The sequence below is a fragment of the Notamacropus eugenii genome, chromosome 2 (assembly GCF_028372415.1).
Source record: "Notamacropus eugenii isolate mMacEug1 chromosome 2, mMacEug1.pri_v2, whole genome shotgun sequence".
NCBI classification, from domain to species: Eukaryota; Metazoa; Chordata; class Mammalia; order Diprotodontia; family Macropodidae; genus Notamacropus; species Notamacropus eugenii.
The window spans coordinates 479491727-479510316 of record NC_092873.1 but is presented as its reverse complement, the minus strand read 5'-3'; the positions used below and the strand labels follow the sequence as shown (position 1 = coordinate 479510316).

At 41.0% G+C, this 18590-nt stretch overlaps 1 protein-coding gene across 1 annotated transcript in view; it reads right to left on the bottom strand.

The window, feature by feature from the left end:
• Positions 1 to 561: 561 nt before the first annotated feature.
• The window catches only part of GPA33 (glycoprotein A33), a 36629-nt gene continuing 18600 nt past the window's right edge, over positions 562 to 18590 (bottom strand). Inside the window, exons 3-7 of the mRNA XM_072648745.1 lie at positions 17043 to 17259; positions 10579 to 10734; positions 2811 to 2930; positions 1934 to 2057; positions 562 to 968 (exon numbers count right to left, since the gene is read on the bottom strand). Coding sequence (XP_072504846.1) covers positions 839 to 968; positions 1934 to 2057; positions 2811 to 2930; positions 10579 to 10734; positions 17043 to 17259 — 747 coding nt within the window. The 3' untranslated portion in view covers positions 562 to 838. The remainder of the gene's footprint in view (positions 969 to 1933; positions 2058 to 2810; positions 2931 to 10578; positions 10735 to 17042; positions 17260 to 18590) is intronic.

Below are 18590 nucleotides of genomic sequence, written 5' to 3'. Positions count from 1 at the left end.
GTGTGAAATGCTTGGCTGACTTGCCCAATTAGCTACCAACTCTGTTCCTAAGGCTTTGGTGGCAGCACTGAGGCTGATACGCCCAGGACTGGCTGTGCTCAAGCTCCAAGTCTGTTTTTATCAGATCATCTCTAATATACTCAAATGAAAAGAACTTCAAGTAACATGAAAGGCTGTATATGTGGTTGTAGGGAGATGCCTATATATTAGCCCACATAGGTATGTGAGCCCGAGAAAGCCTGAATGGAGAAGAAAATCTGACCTATCTGAGCACTTCCCCTCACTGCCTCTCCCTGTGGAGTAAACAAAATGGCACTTGGAAGAAGTCAGCCAAGAAATAAGGTTGGCCATTAGATCTGTGTTGCTCAGGCTAAGCATTTTCTCGTCAAGAAATGACAATGAATGGAGGAGAGAGGAATCACCCTATACATGAAGCTGACCAAGTGATGGCAAATCTGCTCTGGGAGAAGTAGGAGGAGAGCATTCAAAAGTTATGCTCTTTTTACTATTTTCATTTTCTTTCTTTCTCCCTTTCTTTCTCTCTTCCTTCCTTTCTCTCTGTTTCTTATTCAAGTAGTCTTGCACAAAATGACTAATATGGAAATATTTCACATGATGTTACATGTATAACCTATATGTGATTGCTTACCATCTCAGGGAGGGGGGAAAGGAAAGAGAGATCAAATTTGGAACTGAAAACTTCCAAAAAAACAACAAATGTTAAAAATTGTTTTTACATGTAATTGGGGGAAATTATCATTTTTTAAAAAAGGTGATGCTCTTTGTACTCTTTTCTCTTCTTCCTCCATCATCCACACAGGACATTAAGCAGCTTCCATCACCGGGTTGTGGACACAGTTGACTCCTGCCCAGAATTCCTCCTGTCTTGAGCCCTGTCTTCCTCATCGTCATCCTTTCTTTGTATTTCTCTCATCTGCTCTGCAGGTGCCTCATAGTCCTTTCGAACCCTGGAAGTTGGAGTGGGGAGAAGGAATTATTATTATTGGTTTCAAATTCCAAATTACTGTTGTCAAATCCCACTACGATTGTCATTTCTGAAAAGTAGATTGCCCTGTCAGATACCTGACTCTAGGTCTTATGAAGAGTTGGGACCATGTTCTTCCACCCAGAGATTCTGCTGTTGGGCATGTAAGCCACGGAGGTCAGTGGTAAACATTAGGGCCCCATACACTTATATTGCTGGGCAGCAGTGAGGACCTAGCTTAGCAACTTTGGTGCCGGAATTCCAGGCTTTCTAGGAGGAATTTTCAGGGCCAGATCAATAGACAGGCCTAGAAGGCTTTGCTTATTTACATGCTCAAAAGAGCATGAAATAACTAAGACCCAGAGAGAACTCATGATTTGTTCAAGGTCACAGAGTATAAACAGAATGAATAAAAAAGCGTGGGCTAGGCACTGTGCAAAGCTCGGGGATGGACACAAATATATACCTAGACTCTTCTCTTTCTCATCTCCTACATCCCGCCTTCCTTGGCTTCTTTCAATCCCACTTAACATCCCACCTTCTACAGGAAGCCGCTCTTGCTCTGGCTCAAATCGAGTCCCTTCCCTTTATTGATTATTTCCAATATGTCCTGTATGTAGCTTTTTTGTACATAGTTGTTGGCATGGTATTTCCCCCATTCGATTGTAAGCTCCTTCTTTTCCCCCTTTCTTAGTATTCCTTTTTAGTAGGTGCTTAATAAATGTTTGTCGATTTGAGAAGCAAGCAGGACAGTTCCTGCCCTTGAGGGCACATAAAGGAAAACTAGAAAGGAGTGGAGTATGAAGCAGGCTTGAAAATGGCTAGGAACCTGGGTCTTCTGACTCCAAATTGGCTGCTCTTTCTGCCATACTGCAATAGAGTTACTTTTAACTCGACCCATTCTCTTTCCTTCCCCAAGTTCCATAGAGAAATGGTATTATTACTCACGGCCTCTCATTGTCTTTTTCCTTCTCACTCTTACAGCAGCAACAGTATGCAATGATGCCAATGATGATGAGGGCAGCAACCACGCCTCCCGCAACCCCAGCATACAGGGCAACATTCATTGAGGCTGCGAGGGGACAAAACAGCTGGTTCATCTGAATATCTGGAAGACCCCTTGACGCACCCAACCTTGACCATTTTTATCCCTGTGAAAGCACTAAACATTGACAGCATTGCCACAGCTTAGCAACCAGTCTGGTATAGTCAACTGGGTATGACTCCTACAAATACCCTGGTCACACGAGGGAAAGAAGTGCAAGAAGCCAGGAAAATCTGACCAAATCCAGCCTCCAACAACCTGTGTGACCCTGGTCAAGTCACTTAACCCTCTTTGCCTCACCTATAAAATAAACTGGAGAAGGAAATGGCAGACCACTCCAGTGTCTTTGCCAAAGAAAACCACAAATAGAGTCACAAAAAGTCAGACATGACTGAAAAATAACTTAAAAACAAGACTCTGGGCAAGATACTTAATTCCTGTCCATGTTAATTTCTTCATCTGTAACATGGGGATAGATAGCAATAGTACCTACCTCCCAATGTTGTAGTGATAATAAACTGAAACGTAAAGCACTTTGAAAGCACTTAAAAGGGATAATAATAATATTATGTATATTATGTATTTCATATATAGTTCTATAATACAGTATATATAATAATATAATATGTTGTGTAATACACTATTGTAGCAGAGAACAAGCATGCCCAAGCCTTTCTAATCAGTTCTTGTGACAGCCCCTGCCCATACTAATGCCCTGCCTTTCTCTTCTGGCCCTTGCCATCCTTCATTCCCTTCCTCCCTTCCCGGATGGGCTCTTACCTAGCCTGACAGCAACAGTGATATTACAAGACGCACTCCCCATCTCGTTGGTGGAGGTACAGATGTAATAGCCAGAAGTAGCATCGGAAATGTTTTTCAGAAGCAGGGTCTTTTCTGTGGCTGAGAAAGAGGAAAAGGTCAAGGTTATCAGCCTGGGATTGAGAACATTTCACTCACTGAAATAAGTCATACTTAATGGATATTTTCTTTATAAAAAATTTTTTTCCAATTACATGTAAAAACAATTTTTAAGATTTGGTTTTTTAAAAAAATTCTAAGTTCCAAATTCTTTCCCTTGATCCCCTGTCCCCTCATTGAGAAGGGAAGCTTTTTGATATAGGTTATACATGCCCAGGTATGCAAAACATATATCCATATTAGTCATGTAGTGAGAGAAAACAGACAAAAAAGAAAGCACCCAACCCCAAGAAATATAAAAAAATATATATATATGCTTCAATCTGTATTCAAACTCCATCAGTTCCTTATCTAGAGGCTGATAGAACTTATCATCATAAGTCCTTTGGGACTGTCTTGAATCATTGTATTGTTGAGAATATCTGTTATACATAGTTAATCATTGTACAATATTGCTGTTACCATGTGCACTGTTCTCCTGGTTCTGCTCACTTCACTCTGCATCAGTTCATGCAAGTCTTTCCTGGCATTTCTGAAAACATTCTGCTCATCATTACTTATGGCACAATAATATTCCATCACAATCATATACTACAACTTGTTCAACTGTTCCCCAATTGGTAGACATCCCCTTGACTTCTAATTCTTTGCCACTACGAAAAGAACAGCTGCAAATATTTGTGTACAAGTCGGTCCTTTTCCTTTTTTAAAAATCTCTTTGGGATACAGACCTAGTAGTGGTATTCTGGATTACAGGATACACACAGTTTTATAGCCCTTTGGACATAATTCTAAATTGTTCTCCAGAATGGTTGGATCCATTCACAGGTCCAGAACAGTGCTTTAGTGTTCCAATTTTCCCACATCCACTCCAATATTTACCCTTGCCCTTTTCTGTCATAGTAGCCAATCTGATAGGTATGAGGTGGTGCCTCAGAATTGTTTTAATTTGCATTTTTCTAATCAATAGTGATTTAGAGCACTTTTATATCACTATAGATAGCTTTGATTTCTTCTTCTGAAAACTGCCTGTTCATATCCCTTGACCATTTATCAATTGGGGAATGACTTGTATTCTCACAAATTTAAATCAGTTCTCTATATATTTCTCTCTCTCTCTCTCTCTCTCTCTCTCTCTCTCTCTCTCTCTCTCTCTCTATATATATATATATATATATATATATATATATATATATATATATATACACATAGCTACATACATACATATGTATATATCAGAGAAACTTACTAGAAATTTTGTTTCACAGTTATGACTATCAACTATATATTTCCCTCCATCTTATTTCCCCCCATTTATCCTTCTCTCTCTCTCCTTTCACCCTGTTCCTTCTCAAAAGTGCTTTGCTTGTGACCATCACCTCCCCCAACCTGCCCTCCCTTCTATCTGTCCCCACACCTTCTTAATGGATTTTTCACTTAATGCTTACTGAGTGGCATAAAGGAAAAGTTTTGAGGATCAGTGGACAGATATATGCAGCCAAGACCATTACCAGTAGACAGTTTCCCTCCCTTGCCCATCCAACACCTTCCCCCCACCCCAACCTTGTCATAAGCATACACATACTCACAACTTATACCAAGAAGCAGAGCAGTGTGATGAAAGTAGATCCCTGGATTAGCAGTCAAACCCTGGATTCTAGTCTGGGGTCCACTACTTACTAGCTATGAAGCTGTGAATAAGTCCAACTTTTTAGTGCCAATTTCTTCATCTACAAAATGGTAATAATAATACTGATATTCCCTGTTTCACAGGGTTATTGTGAATGTGTAAGTGCTACATGATACAAATTTAAGCTTTTATTATTACTTGTCTACTCTCCCCTGGCTGAACTCATACATAAATTTAATGGGGATAGTTTACATTGGACAAACATTCAAAGCTATAAGATTCTACTCAAAGGTAGGCTACCTGGAGCACTTAAGCACTTAATGTTCCATGTTGATAGGGAAGCATATTAGCTGCCACCTCAGAGATGCAAACCAGACTGTGTCCGAATGAACTCAGAAAGAACTGGAAGACTGATCCCCTAGAGATCACCAGAGAGGTACTAAGCAGTTACAGCATCCAGTCTTGCAAGGGAAGGAAAAATACAAGCAAAACAGACACCTTCCCTAATTATATTTCCACAGGTCAATGTATCATATAGAGAGAGACAGAAACATGCCCACATTGGGAAAGTCTTCTCAGGTTCCCAAGTAATGCAGCAACCATATTTCTAACACTGAGTAGGCATTTACAGTCATCCTTTCCACATGGCAGGGTTAAGGGCAAGGCACCCCCTAGATCTGTAAAATCAGCATAAAAGTTTTTGGCCCTCTCTTCATATCAGAGAAGTCTGAATTTTTTCTTTTTATTTTATAGGGTGTTAACAGTACCATATTTTAAAATTTGGGTTGATATTACACTATACTATATGCATTTCTGAGTTTCTAAACTTTTTCTGTGTTTTCTGCTGACCTTTATGTGTCACCTGTGGGTTCTGCAAAACTTTCCAAAATATTCCCATTTAATTTCTTATGCCAATTTGAGATATATCGAAACTGGGGAAAGTCGTGATGTGAAAGGGATAACTATTTCCTGATCTTATCTTTGGAAATACATATTTCCCAAAGCTCTAATATGGATTAGCACTTAGTCTTGCCCCCATTACCCTAGAGGGAGTAGCCTCAAAGATGTGACAGGTCCTATTGTCCTGTTAAACTACCTCTGAAGTCACCACCCACAACTAAAAGTAGCTGTTCCCCAAATCTAGGAACAATCAGTCCCTTCCTTTGCTACTACCTCTGGCCATGGTGCTGACAAATCAAACATCTCTCCATTGGACTTCTACCATTCACTAGACAGTGTGCAAGAGAGGAAAGTTAACTAGAAGTGGACCCATCAAATCTGCATTTGCCTCCTAATTCTGTGTGCCTGTGAGTAAATTAATTAACTTTTGTGTACCTCAATACATTAATCTATAAAATAAGGTTAATAATATTTTCCCTACTTATGATCCTATAGCTGTTTTTGTTTTTTAGAGCAGAAGGAGACTTTGGAGATCATTTAATTCAACCTCATTATTTTATAGATGAGGAAAATAAGATCTAAAGAGGTGAAGTTGACTAGTCCTATATCACATAGCTAGGAAGTGCCAGACGCAGAATTGGAACCCACATCTCTGAGTCTGGAGCTGGTACATGTTCTACAATCCCATGTACTGGTAGGTAAAGGTTCACTGGCCTTGAAGAGAGTGTTTTATAAGTGTGAAACCACTATATAAATGTGTTGTTGTTATGATTATTATCCATGTGACCTTAAATAATTCAGTTAAATGCTCTGGGCCTTTGCTACCTCCTTTGTGCAATGGGGTATAATGCCTTTATTCTCTTTTTCCTCATTCAGGTATGTTATTTCATCAGTGTAGAGAACTACAGATAAGGAAACTCTTTCCACCAATCCAGATATTCTGTAACTCTGATTCTTGAAAAGTTGTTGAGGAAATAAATTATTTGCCCAGAATCATACCATCAGATTGTGTCAGAGATGGGATTTGAATCCAGTACTTTCTGACTCTAAGGCTAACTCTATAAGTGTCATGCCATGTCACTGTATCACTTCCCTGAATTTGAAGGGTTCTACTCAATATTCTTCCCTGTATCTCTGCCTGAAGATGATTTGAGGTCATTCCTTGCTTTAAAATCGATTAAATTCTTTTTTTTCATAACAAGAGTGGGGAAGGATTGGGAAACCTTCCTAAGCAGATTGATTCAGAGTTGCAAAGAGTTATAATCCAGAGATTTGACTCCTAGAAAGATCTCTCTATCTCTAGATATATCTCCATCTATCTCTATCTAGATATATATTTATAATTAGCTACAGGAAGCTTAATTTCTGTCTATATCTTTATCTAGATATATAGCTCTATTTCTAGATATATCTCTATAAATTTATCTCTATCTAGTTGCTGTTTGAAACTTTTCATGACCCCATTGGAATTTTCTTGGCAAAGATGCTGGAATGGTTTGCCATTTCCTCCTCTGCTTCATTTTACAGATGAGGAAACAGAGGCAAGTAGGGTTAAGTGACTTGATTAGAGTAACACAGCTAGTAAGTACCTAAGGCCAGATTTGAACTCAGGTCTTCCTGATTCCAAGCCCTGTTTTCTATCTACTGTGTCACCTAGATGCCAAATATATCTAGATCTGCATCTACATCTATATATTATCTTTACATCTATAGATAATATCTCTATCTCTATCTAGATAGAGATTGATATATTTCCATCTCTGTCTCTCCTCTCTCTATTTGTCTATCTGCCTGTCTCTATATCTACTGATATATCTCTATCTCTCCTTCTATCTCTTTTATCTATTTGTCTATCTACCTATCTAAATATCTATGTATCTATCTGTATATCTATGTATCTATGTTTGTATCTATCTATCTATCTATCATCTATCTATCTATCTACCTACCTATCTATCTATCTATCTATCTATCTATCTATCTATCTATCTATCTATCTATCTATCTATTCACTTTGTGTTGGGGATCAGTCTATAGTAAAATTCCCCTGTAGTAAAATTGCATGACAGTTTCTGAGCATATGGGAATGCCTTGCTGTAGGTCCTACTGCCATCTAGTGGCGATAATCTAAAGATGAACTTCTTTACCCAACCCAACGAACCTGAAACGAGCCAGCGTTCTAGGACCAAGATTCGGCAGACCTCCAAGGCAGAATATCTTTGGCCAGAGGTATTCTACGGGACAATTCATTAGAAAATCATTTGAGATGCAGCTGGAGGTGGAGCTCAGAGACCAGCTGCTTTCTTCCTATATTTTTAGGGGAGTTATGAGACTAGAATGAGATAATGGATGTAAATCACTTCACAAACCTTAAAGTGCTGTATAAATGCAAATTATTATTAGCCTTCAGTGAGCAGGCCTCCATTCTGGTTATCTCCTTATTTCCTAAGTCTTTTATTGCACCCCTGCTGAGCTCAAGCAGTGTTTAGAGAACAATACACAGGGTGTATTGGTAAACATTTAATAGGACTGAAAAAAATGTATGTGCACACATGTAGGATTAATCAGCATTATTAACACTTTTTAAAGTCTAGACAATTGACAAAATAATAAATGAAACCTGATTTGTAGTTGATTGCCTTTTCCTTAAGCTCACATTGAAAATTAAACAAAGGTGGGTCAGAGCTAGCTCCAGCACACCCTGTCTTTACCCTCCCCTCAGGCACCAGGGAACCTCGCTGAGTGTCTCGTGGGCTAGTCTGACTCTGCTTAATCCAATTTCCATAAATGCCATCAGGTATTATAGGTATCATAGTCCAACTTCACCAAGATAGAAATATCTCCATGTGCTGGATCCGATGCCCCAGTCCAGAGAGGGGTGTGTGATAGCTCCCAAAAGATGGAATTAGATTGGGATGGGGAATGGCTGAACAAATGATGGTATGTGAATACAATGGAATATTATTGTGCTATAAGAAACCGTGAAGCAATGAAAAGGGAGGTTTCAGAGAAACCTGGAAAGACTTTTATGAACTGACAACAGAGTGATATGAGGAGAACCAGGAGAACCATTCATACAACAATATTGTAAAGATGTAAACAACTTTGAAAGACTTGGGAAACCTAATCAATGTAATGATCAACCATGATTTCAGAAGATAAAGAATGCTGTCCGCTTCTTGACAGAGACATGATAGATTGACTATGTTGAAAGAGATATATGTTATTTGTTATGGTTAATTTAGGAAATTTTTTTGCTTTGTGCATATTTGGTACAAGGGTTTTCTTATTTTTCTATGCATGGAATGGGAGGGAGAGCAAATAAATGCTTGTTAATTAAAAATATAAAATTTAATTTCAAAACTGTTGGATTTTACTACTGTCAGGGGCCTAAGGAATAAAGAGATAGAATGTAGCCACCAATGGCCCAAGTCATGAAAGGGTGGGATTTGGTCAACATGGTTTTTGCTGTGGTGGTGGTTGTATTCTTCCTTCCTTGCTGAAGAAGACCATGCCATCAGAGAAATGATGACATGACTTGCACTTGACTTTGTTTTGAGTGAGGGAGGGCTGTGCAGGTCACCAGCCGCACTTCTCCTCCAGAGCCATCTGAATCCAGTGACCAGATATTCATCAGGATGACTGCAGATGGCCCATGATGCAATGGGAGACCTTGGCCCCTTTAGACAATATGGACACAACCCATCCCAAGGAGGGATGCGGAGACAGAATGGTAGTGGTGCTATGGAAAAGGGACACTTGCTGAGAGGCTTTTGGTCTGTTGGTTAAAGAGTCAACTTTGGAATTAAGTTGATTTGATTTCAGGTTTTACCTCTGTTTTTACTGGCTCTGTGACCCTGGGCAAGTCACTTAATCTCTGTGTCCTGGGTGACTGAAAGTGACAGAATGCTTGAGAATAGCCATTGATTGAGGGAGCTCTCCAAACAGTGGAAATCACAAGATCAGACTAAAGAAAAGGAGAAGAAGGAGAAGGAATCTTGCCAAAAACACACCATTCCCACTGAAGAACTTCCAAAAGCACAGAGGAGGCAGGATGGTTTAACAGGAAAAATACTGGGCTAAGAATCAAGAAATCTGGATTCCAATGTGTGACCCAGCCATAAATCAGTTTTCTCTTCTGTAAAAGGACAAAGCAATTGGACCAGATGATCTCTGAGGTTGCTTCCATCTCTGAGAGCCTATAATGTTATGAAACAATGGACCAGGTGCTGGCTGTGGAATAATTAGATCTGGGTTCGAATCCCATCTCTGACACTTTCTGCCTATGTGACCTTGGACAAGTCACTGAGGCTCCTTGGACCTCAGCAAATAATCTGTAAAATGAGGGGATCAGACCCAGTGGCTTCTGAGGTTCCTTCCAGCTTTAGTCTGGTTCTGTGAAAAATTAGAAACAAGCCATTGCTGTTACGGTATGGCCACCTTGTGGACAACAAGACAAATGACACTAGTGTTCAGAGCTACGCTGGTCTCATGTGAATGCCTCCCTTAAGTATCCACCTGTTCTAGGCACAACTATCAAGCTGACCACTTATCCTTGCATCCCTCTCCCCTCCTTTTCTTCCATCATTCAATAACTTCGTGTTCTCTGCCCATTCAGTTTGGTTTTAAATCCATTAACTGTACCTAGCCAACATCTCTTAACCAATCAACAAACATTAATTAAACTTTTTACTATATACCAAGTGCTATGATAAACACTAAAGAGATAGAGACAAAAAAATCAAGTAATACATATTTTCAATGACTTTGCATCTCTCCATCTTGTGTATAAATATTATATGAGCGACTTTGTCCAATACCTTGCTGAAAACTTTAAATGCCATATCTAAGACATTCTCTGATCTAGTCTAATCATTTGTTGATTTCCAGTCAAGTCCACAAGCATTTATTAAAAACTTCCTAGGTGCCAGGCAATGTGCTAAATGCTGGGAATTCAAAGAAAAGCAAAAATGATCCTGGCCCTCAAAAACTCACAATCTAATGGTAAAGATAATATACAAGCAATCTGGGAACCAAGGGAGTGAGCACTCCAGTGTCCACCTGCAGATGGTTCCTCTTGACATGATAACTCATAGATACCTGGTGGTGATAATAGCCGTTCCTTGTTTTGGATGTCAAAGCTCTTCCAGCTGTACTGGGGAGTTGGGGATCCCTCTTTGGATTCACATTTTAGGAGGATGTTGTTCCCATATATAGTTTCCCCCTCAATGCTGCAGTCTGGTTTGGAGGGGGGCACTGCAAAGAAGGAAAAGAGAGAATGTCATATTATCGGTGAAAGGACAAGGTAGACCATTACGTATAATATGCCCTCCTACCCCAATCTCTACCCTACACATGATCACTGCCACCAATCACACACTTATTGAGTCAACAAACATGTATTAAGTGCCTACTATGTACCAGGTACTGTGCTAAGTGCTTCAAAGAAAGGTCAAAGATAGTCCCCGCCCTCAAGGACTTCACAGTCTAATGGGGAAGACAACATACAAACCATTAGGTGTAGATATGCTATGTACAGAGTAGATTGATACAACACACATGGCTACTATTCCAGTCAGAACATGAAAGTGCAGTAAGAGACACATGAGCAGAGACTGGACAAGTCACTGGTGTGCCCAACATGAATTTGAAAGATTGCATGTCCCATGGGTTACTCTTGATTGGATGGTTTGAGCCTTCACCATAATTCTGGAGTGGGAAGGTATGGTGTTAATGGAAAGAGCATCAAATCAGGAGTCAGAGGATCTGCCCTTGCCACTGACTATCTACATGACCCTGGATAAGTCACCACCTCTCTGGGCCTCAATTTTTCTAGCTGTAAAAGTGAAGGTGTTGAACTAAATGACCTTTAAGTTTCCTTCTGACTCTAAACCTATTATTTCACAAACCTCATAAAACAAGTACCTACATGCCACTGGGAGGAGAGTCTTCTAAAAAAATTTTTTTAAGTGTGTTTATAAAAAGTTGGATTACAAATGGCAACCTCAGCAGGTAACTACCCCTGATCATGGGGCTTAGGGCTGGAAATGACTTCGACACTGATCTTCTGGTCCAAACCCTTCATTTTACAAATGAGAAAACTGAGGCTCAGCGTCTGGATTAATGTCACACCTCCCAGAAATGAGAGAGCTAGGATTCAAACCCAGGTTTATGTAGGGGAAAGAAAGTTAGCTCTGTCACCCAAGGACCTGAGGTTAAATCACTACCTGTGTGACCGGAGTGACCTTCCCTGGGCTTCCATTTCCTCATCTCTAAAATGGAGACCATTAGAGCAAATGGCCTCTGTAGACCTTTCCAGATCTGGACTGACGATCTGTGCGACCTTAACTTCTCTAAGACTCACTTTCTATATATATATAAAAGAGAATGAATGATAACTACCATTTATCCACAAAGAGACTGATACTTCCTTGGAAAGTACTGATGCCAGAGAAAGCAGGGGCTGTCTAGACACAACTTTTAAACAATAGACATAAAGTTGAAGGGACCTCAAAGACCAGCTAGTATAATCTCCTCATTTCGTAGATGAGGAAGGTTAAGTGACTTGCCTGAGACTATGAAAGTAGTGTTAGAGGCAGGATTTGAATCTGGAACGAGTATGCTTTCCATTACACCTCATTGCCTCCTTTAATTTAGGGAAAGCTATAAGCCTGGATAACCTCCCATAAATGGGCCATAAAAACCATAGAATAAATTCCCAGCTTCTTCTCACTGTAATCCTCTTGTTCATTCTGGATCTTCACCAGTTTTACCCCAAAGCCCTCAGAGGTGTGACTGCCTTTGCTACCTCACCAAGGCTTCCGGGATTGAGAAAGATGGCCACAGTCACATTTGTACCCAATACTACACCTCTCCGACATTGTGTTCCTCTGTATACTCCTTCCAACTCTTCCATTTTTGTCTGGGGCTTGGTGTGGAACCTGGTCTGGGTGTGTTGGTTACACCAGAGGCCCATAACCAAAACTCCAAACTCAACTAGAAAGGATTGTCAACTATTCCCTGGAAGCTAGGCATTTAAAAACCGCCCTTTGGCACAATGAAGTGGCAGGTCCATGAATAGTGAAAGAGACTCCTACATTGGGTCACCTCATCCCCAATCTATGCCCCCCTGCTCCCAAGCCCAGCAGCTATCCTGATTTCTGTTTCCTACCCTCTCCACCTTGCCTGCACTTTTGGTGCTTGCCCTGGGAGCTAAAATAGTTAGCTATGGCTCTGGTTCCCATTTAAAGACATATTTATTTTCTTCAGACCTAAATCTTTATCTCTGTGATTTCTATGCATGAATCCCTAATTCTGTTCTCTGAGGCCAGGCAAAACAAAAGGCTAATCCCTCTCAACCACTGAATCCTCCCACAACATTTCTCTTCAATCTTTCCTCCAAGCTAAGCATCCCCAAATTCTCCAAACAGTCCTTGTAGGGCACAGTTTCAAATTCTCTCAGCAACATGTTTGTTGTCTGGATCTGCTTTGGCATCCAGGGGACACTGTTCACTCAGTAATGTTCATTCGGTGACTCACATTTGTTATGGCAGAGCTCAGAAACCTCAGATGAAATTATTCCATCTCAGTGTTCTCTTAAACAGTGGCCTGGGGAACCCCAATACATCAACTAACAAGTATTTATAAAGAGCTTACAATGTACCAAGCTCTATGCTAGCCTCTGGGGGATGAATGAAACTATCACTGCTCTGAAAGGGCTCTCATTCTTAACGAGAGGCAGCAAATAAATATGTAAGTATATAGAGAATATGTGCAAATGAATACTTCAGTAGAAAGGTGTTAGGAGGGCACTAGCTGATGGGGGGAACAGAAAGGCTCCATGTTTGAACTACATCTTGATGAAACAGTCTGTGAGGGGAAGGCGAGGAGGAGTGATAGATGACCGACACAAAGGGAGATGGAGTTCCTTGTATAAGGAACAGGGATCACTTTGCCTGGATTAAAGAATAGGAGAGAGGGAGTAAAGTATAATGAGGCTGAAAAACTAGGTTAGGGTTAAACATGTGTGTATGTCGGGGGGTGATTCTGGGAAGATGGAGGAGTAGGTCAGAAAATTGCAAGTTCTTCAGACTTCCTCCACAAACAAGACAAAATAGAGTCTCAAGGGGAATGTAGAGCAGCACACACAAATAAACAAGAGTTGGGGCAGAGCAAGGATCCTCCTGGGACAACTGGAGGAAACCTGAGGAATGAACCCAAGGAAGGAAGTATGGCCTGAGTGAAGTGCAAACACCTCCAGGCTATCCCCCTCTGCTGAAACAAGCCCTGGGGGTAGCTAGGCTGGGAGGCAGTCCTGGCCTAAGCCTCAGCCTTAGCCATAGGAATTCTCACTTCATGGAAAGTATGGACAGGCAGACATCTGAGCAGGGGAAGACTGAAGGACCCTCTGCTGCTGAGAGATGCAGACCTAGCTGCATTGCCCAGACACAGTCCTGAAGGCAAGAAAGAACCAGCAAATGCCTGGTGAGTGCAGAAGCACTGGGGCATGCTGTTGGTTGTGGTGATTTACAGGAGAGCTGAGTTTCTGGTTTTGGTTCCAAGCCAGAGGGGAGAACTGAAGGTTACAGCCACTGGAGGGTCCTCAGGGAGCAAGAGTATTTTCACCATAGAGTGACTGGGGGCCCTAGATGTGACTTAGAGGGGGAAAGGAGTGCTGAGGTTGGGCTCTGTATGCAGCTTAGAAAATAACAGTAAGAAGAACCTGAGACCAGAGGCACCATCCTCCACATCCTGGGACTAGAGGGGATTATGATAAGAAGCTGCTAAAAATTTTAAAAAAATTAAAATGAGCAAGCAAAGGAGAAAGAAGCCAACCATATACATCTACTATAGGGAAAGAGAAGGCCTGGGTTCATTTTCAGAGTAGGATACTAAAGCAAAAAAGTCTCTCCTACCTCAAAGAGTATGGTCAAATGGTCATGCGCCCAAAAAAGAGGTCTTGGAAGGACTTTAAAAAGGACTTTAAAAAAAAAGTGAGAGAGATTGAGGGAAAATTAGGAAAAAAAATAAGGACAATCCAAGAAATCCAAGAAAATTATGAAAGTCAATAAACTGGAAAAAGAGATCCAGAATCTTAAGGAAGAAAACAATTCCTTGAAAACTTGAATTGGGCAAGGGGAAGCAAATAACATTATAAGAAACCAAGAAATAATAAAAAGTAAAAATAAAAAGAATGAAAAAGTAGAATAGAAAGTGAAGCATCTCATAAGAAAAACAGTTGAGTTAGAGAACAGATCAAGAAGAGCAAACATAAGAATTATCAGACTACCTGAAAGCCATGATCAAAAAAAAAGAATCTTGATAAAATGTTACAAGAAATAATTAAAGATAATTTCCCAAATTTTTAGAATAAGAGGAGAAAGTAAAAATAGAAAAAATCCACCACCCACATGAAAGAGATCCCAGGATGAAAACCTACAGAAATACCATAGCCAAATCTGAAAACCCCAGGCTAAGGAGAAAATATTATGAGCAACAAGAAAAAAACAATTCAAATACTTCTTTCCTTCCTTCTTTTCTTTTTTCCTCCTTCCCTCTCTCCTTCCTTCCTTCCTTCCTTCCTTCCTTCTTTCCTTCCTTTTCTTCCTTCCTTCCTTTTCTTCCTTTCTTCCTTCCTTCCTTCCTTCTTTCTCAACCTCTCTAGGCCACAATTAGAATTACACAAGACCTAGAAGATGCTACACTACCAGACCACAAACCTTGGAACACTATATATCAGCAAATAAAAGAACTGATTTGGTGATACTTTGATTGATAAGATTTGGAGAACACCAGAAGATTGGGCCAATCACATGCCTCCCTCCCTCCCTGACCCTACTGCCAGTGCTAAATATCTGTCATTAAACACTGTTCTAGAAGCACTGGTTTAGCATGCCCTCCCCCCCAAACAATTTACCTCACTTACTTTCTGCTGCTTTGCGTAGTCCCCACTGATGCTCATACTTTCTTGGATAGGAAAAGTGTCATGAAATCAGCTAGGATCTTAGGTCTAGAGCTGGAAGAGACCTCGGAAATCATCTAGTCCAGCCCTCTCACTTTCTAGTTGAAGAAACAGGTCTAGAGAGATTGAGATAAAGGAAGGGAGGGAGGGAGGAAAAAAGAAAGGAAGGAGGGAAGGAGGGAAGGAAGGATGGAAGGAAGGAAGGAGGGAAGGGAAAGAAGGAAGGAAGGAAGGAAGGAAGGAAAGAAGGAAGGAGGGAAGGAAGGAAGGAAGGAAGGAAGGAAGGAAGGAAGGAAGGAAGGAGGGAAGGAAGGAAGGAAGGAAGGAAGGAAGGATGGAAGGAAGGAAGGAGGGAAGGGAAAGAAGGAAGGAAGGGAAGGAAGGAAGAAAGGAGGGAAGGAAGGAAGGAGGGAAGGAAGGAAGGAAGGAGGGAAGGAAGGAAGGAAGGAAGGAAGGAAGGAAGGAAGGAAGGAAGGAAGGAAAGAAGGAAGGAGGGAAGGAAGGAAGGAAGGGAAAGAAGGAAGGAAGGAGGGAAGGGAAAGAAGGAAGGAAGGAAGGGAAGGAAGGAAGAAAGGAGGGAAGGAAGGAAGGAGGGAAGGAAGGAAGGATGGAAGGAGGGAAGGAGGGAAGGAAGGAAGGAAGGATGGAAGGAGGGAAGGAAGGAAGGAAGGATGGAAGGAAGGAGGGAAGGATGGAAGGAGGGAAGGAAGGAAGAAAGGAGGGAAGGAAGGAAGGAAGGAAGGAAGGAGGGAAGGATGGAAGGATGGAAGGAAGGAAGGAAGGAAAGAAGGAAGGAGGGAAGGAAGGAAGGAAGGAAGGAAGGAAGGAAGGATGGAAGGAAGGAAGGAGAGAAGGGAAAGAAGGAAGGAAGGGAAGGAAGGAAGAAAGGAGGGAAGGAAGGAAGGAGGGAAGGAAGGAAGGAGGGAAGGAAGGAAGGAGGGAAGGAGGGAAGGAAGGAGGGAAGGATGGAAGGAAGGAAGGAGGGAAGGGAAAGAAGGAAGGAAGGGAAGGAAGGAAGGAAGGAGGGAAGGAAGGAAGGAGGGAAGGAAGGAAGGAAGGAGGGAAGGAAGGAAGGAGGGAAGGATGGAAGGAAGGAATTAAGCATTTATTAAAAGCCTATTATGTTAGACTATGCTAAGAACTTTATAAATGTCATCTCATTTAATCCTCACAACAACTCTGAGTAATGATCCTCATTTTTACAGTTGAAGAAACTGAGATAAAAAGATATTAAGTGACTTACCCCAGGGTTACATAACTAGTAAGTGTCTGGGGTTAGACTTGAACTCAGATCTTCCTGACCTCCTGTCAGGTATCTCAAGTAGCCCAGGTCAAACAGGTATTAAAACTGAGACTCAAACTCACATCGACTGAATCCAAACCCAACACTCTTTCTACTATTCTGTGCTGAGAAGGATCGGAAGTATCTCCACACCAGTTACCTAGAGCATGGTGGCTCGTTTTTATCAGCACAGAGTCAAGCACATAGTACGTTTAATGTGTGTGGTTTTATTTAAAATTAGATTCCTCTTCGTAGAGGACTACTTCACCCAAAACCGTGAAAGGGAACAGGAGAATTATGGGAGCAATCACTGCCTCTCACCTAGAACCAAGAGCTCCATCCTTGCTTGTCTGTTTTGAGTTAAATCTCCATCAAGCATCAGTAAACATTCATAGGTCCCATTGTCATCCATGGTCAGCTGCCCAATGGTGATGGAGGCATCGTCATACATATAGTTGCCAGTCAGGTTGACTCGATCTGTGTACCGATTCCCAAAGGTGTACTGGTTTGAGGAGAAGGACCATAAGACTACTTGATCCTGCAAGGAACAAGAAATGTCACTCACCTGCCCACCAGGAATGTCCCAGTGCTAAGCTAGGATAGGCAGCTCTCCTCCTACTAGTTGCCAGCCTTGGTTCTTAACCGTTCTATTGCCCTAGAACCTTGACGCTTGGAAGCAAGTGAAGGTCCAGAAGATGTGAAGCTGGAGGAGACCTTAGGCTTCAGTGATAACAAGCCCCATCTTTTACAGATAAGAAAACTGAGTTTCAGAGAAGGAAACTGATTTGTCAAAAGTCACAGCTAATAAATAGCAGGCTGGAACTGGGAACCCAGTCCTCTCCAAAAATATTTTTTTTCTCTACATCAGTGGATTACAGTGAAAAAGGCATTGTCTTAGGGTACTTTGTTAGCACCTTTTATACTGGTCATGTCAAGTCTTGAATTAAAGTGATGAATCCAGCCTTCTTTTTCTTAATTAGGCATTTAGTCATTCAACAAACATTTATTAAGCACTTCTATTTGCCAGGTGCTAGAGAAATACGAAGGATAGATAAAGAACAGTCCCACCTTCACAGAGCTTACAAACCAGTAGAAGGTTAAGGTACAAACATAAATAGCTATTTCTCAATATTATGTAAGTTCTTTAGAGAACTGAAAAAAACAAAATTCTATCTGAGGTCTGTAGAAAATGGTCATTTTTTAGAGAGAATCTGAGAGGCTTCCTGAAGAAACGGGCATTTGGGTTAGGCATTAAAGAAGAGAGAAGAATTGAATGGGTCGGGGACAGGACCCAACCTGCCATATTCTTTTTTCTACCCTCATAACACCAAGCATAGTGCCTTGTATAATCATGATGATGACAATAATCATGAGAACATTTATATGACACTTTAAGGTTTTCAAAGTTCAGAATTATTATTATGTTCATATAATTGTAAATAATAATAGTTATGAGTCCAAGTATAGGTGACATAGTATCTGGGTGCCTAGAAGTAGCCTGAATGAATGAATGAAAGCACACAATAAAGGTTTTGTTCAATGTGTCTGTTGTTGAATGAATCATCCCCAGGTGCCTACAGAACCAAAAGAGGACACTTTCCCTGAAGGTTTTCCTCTGTTCTTTGGCCACCACTTTGCACTTTCTCTATCAAGGGCTGATTCTCATTTTAATTGAAGACCTTCAATGTGTAAGAGAGACAGAGACAAACAGAGGGAGAGACAGAGACAGGGAAAGAGACAGAGATAATAAGAGAGACAGAGATAAAGACAGACAGACAGAGACAGAGAGGGAGGAAGAAATAGAAAGATACAGAGACAGAGAAAGAGACAGACAGAGACAGAGAGAGGGAGGGAGGGAGGAAGAAAGGG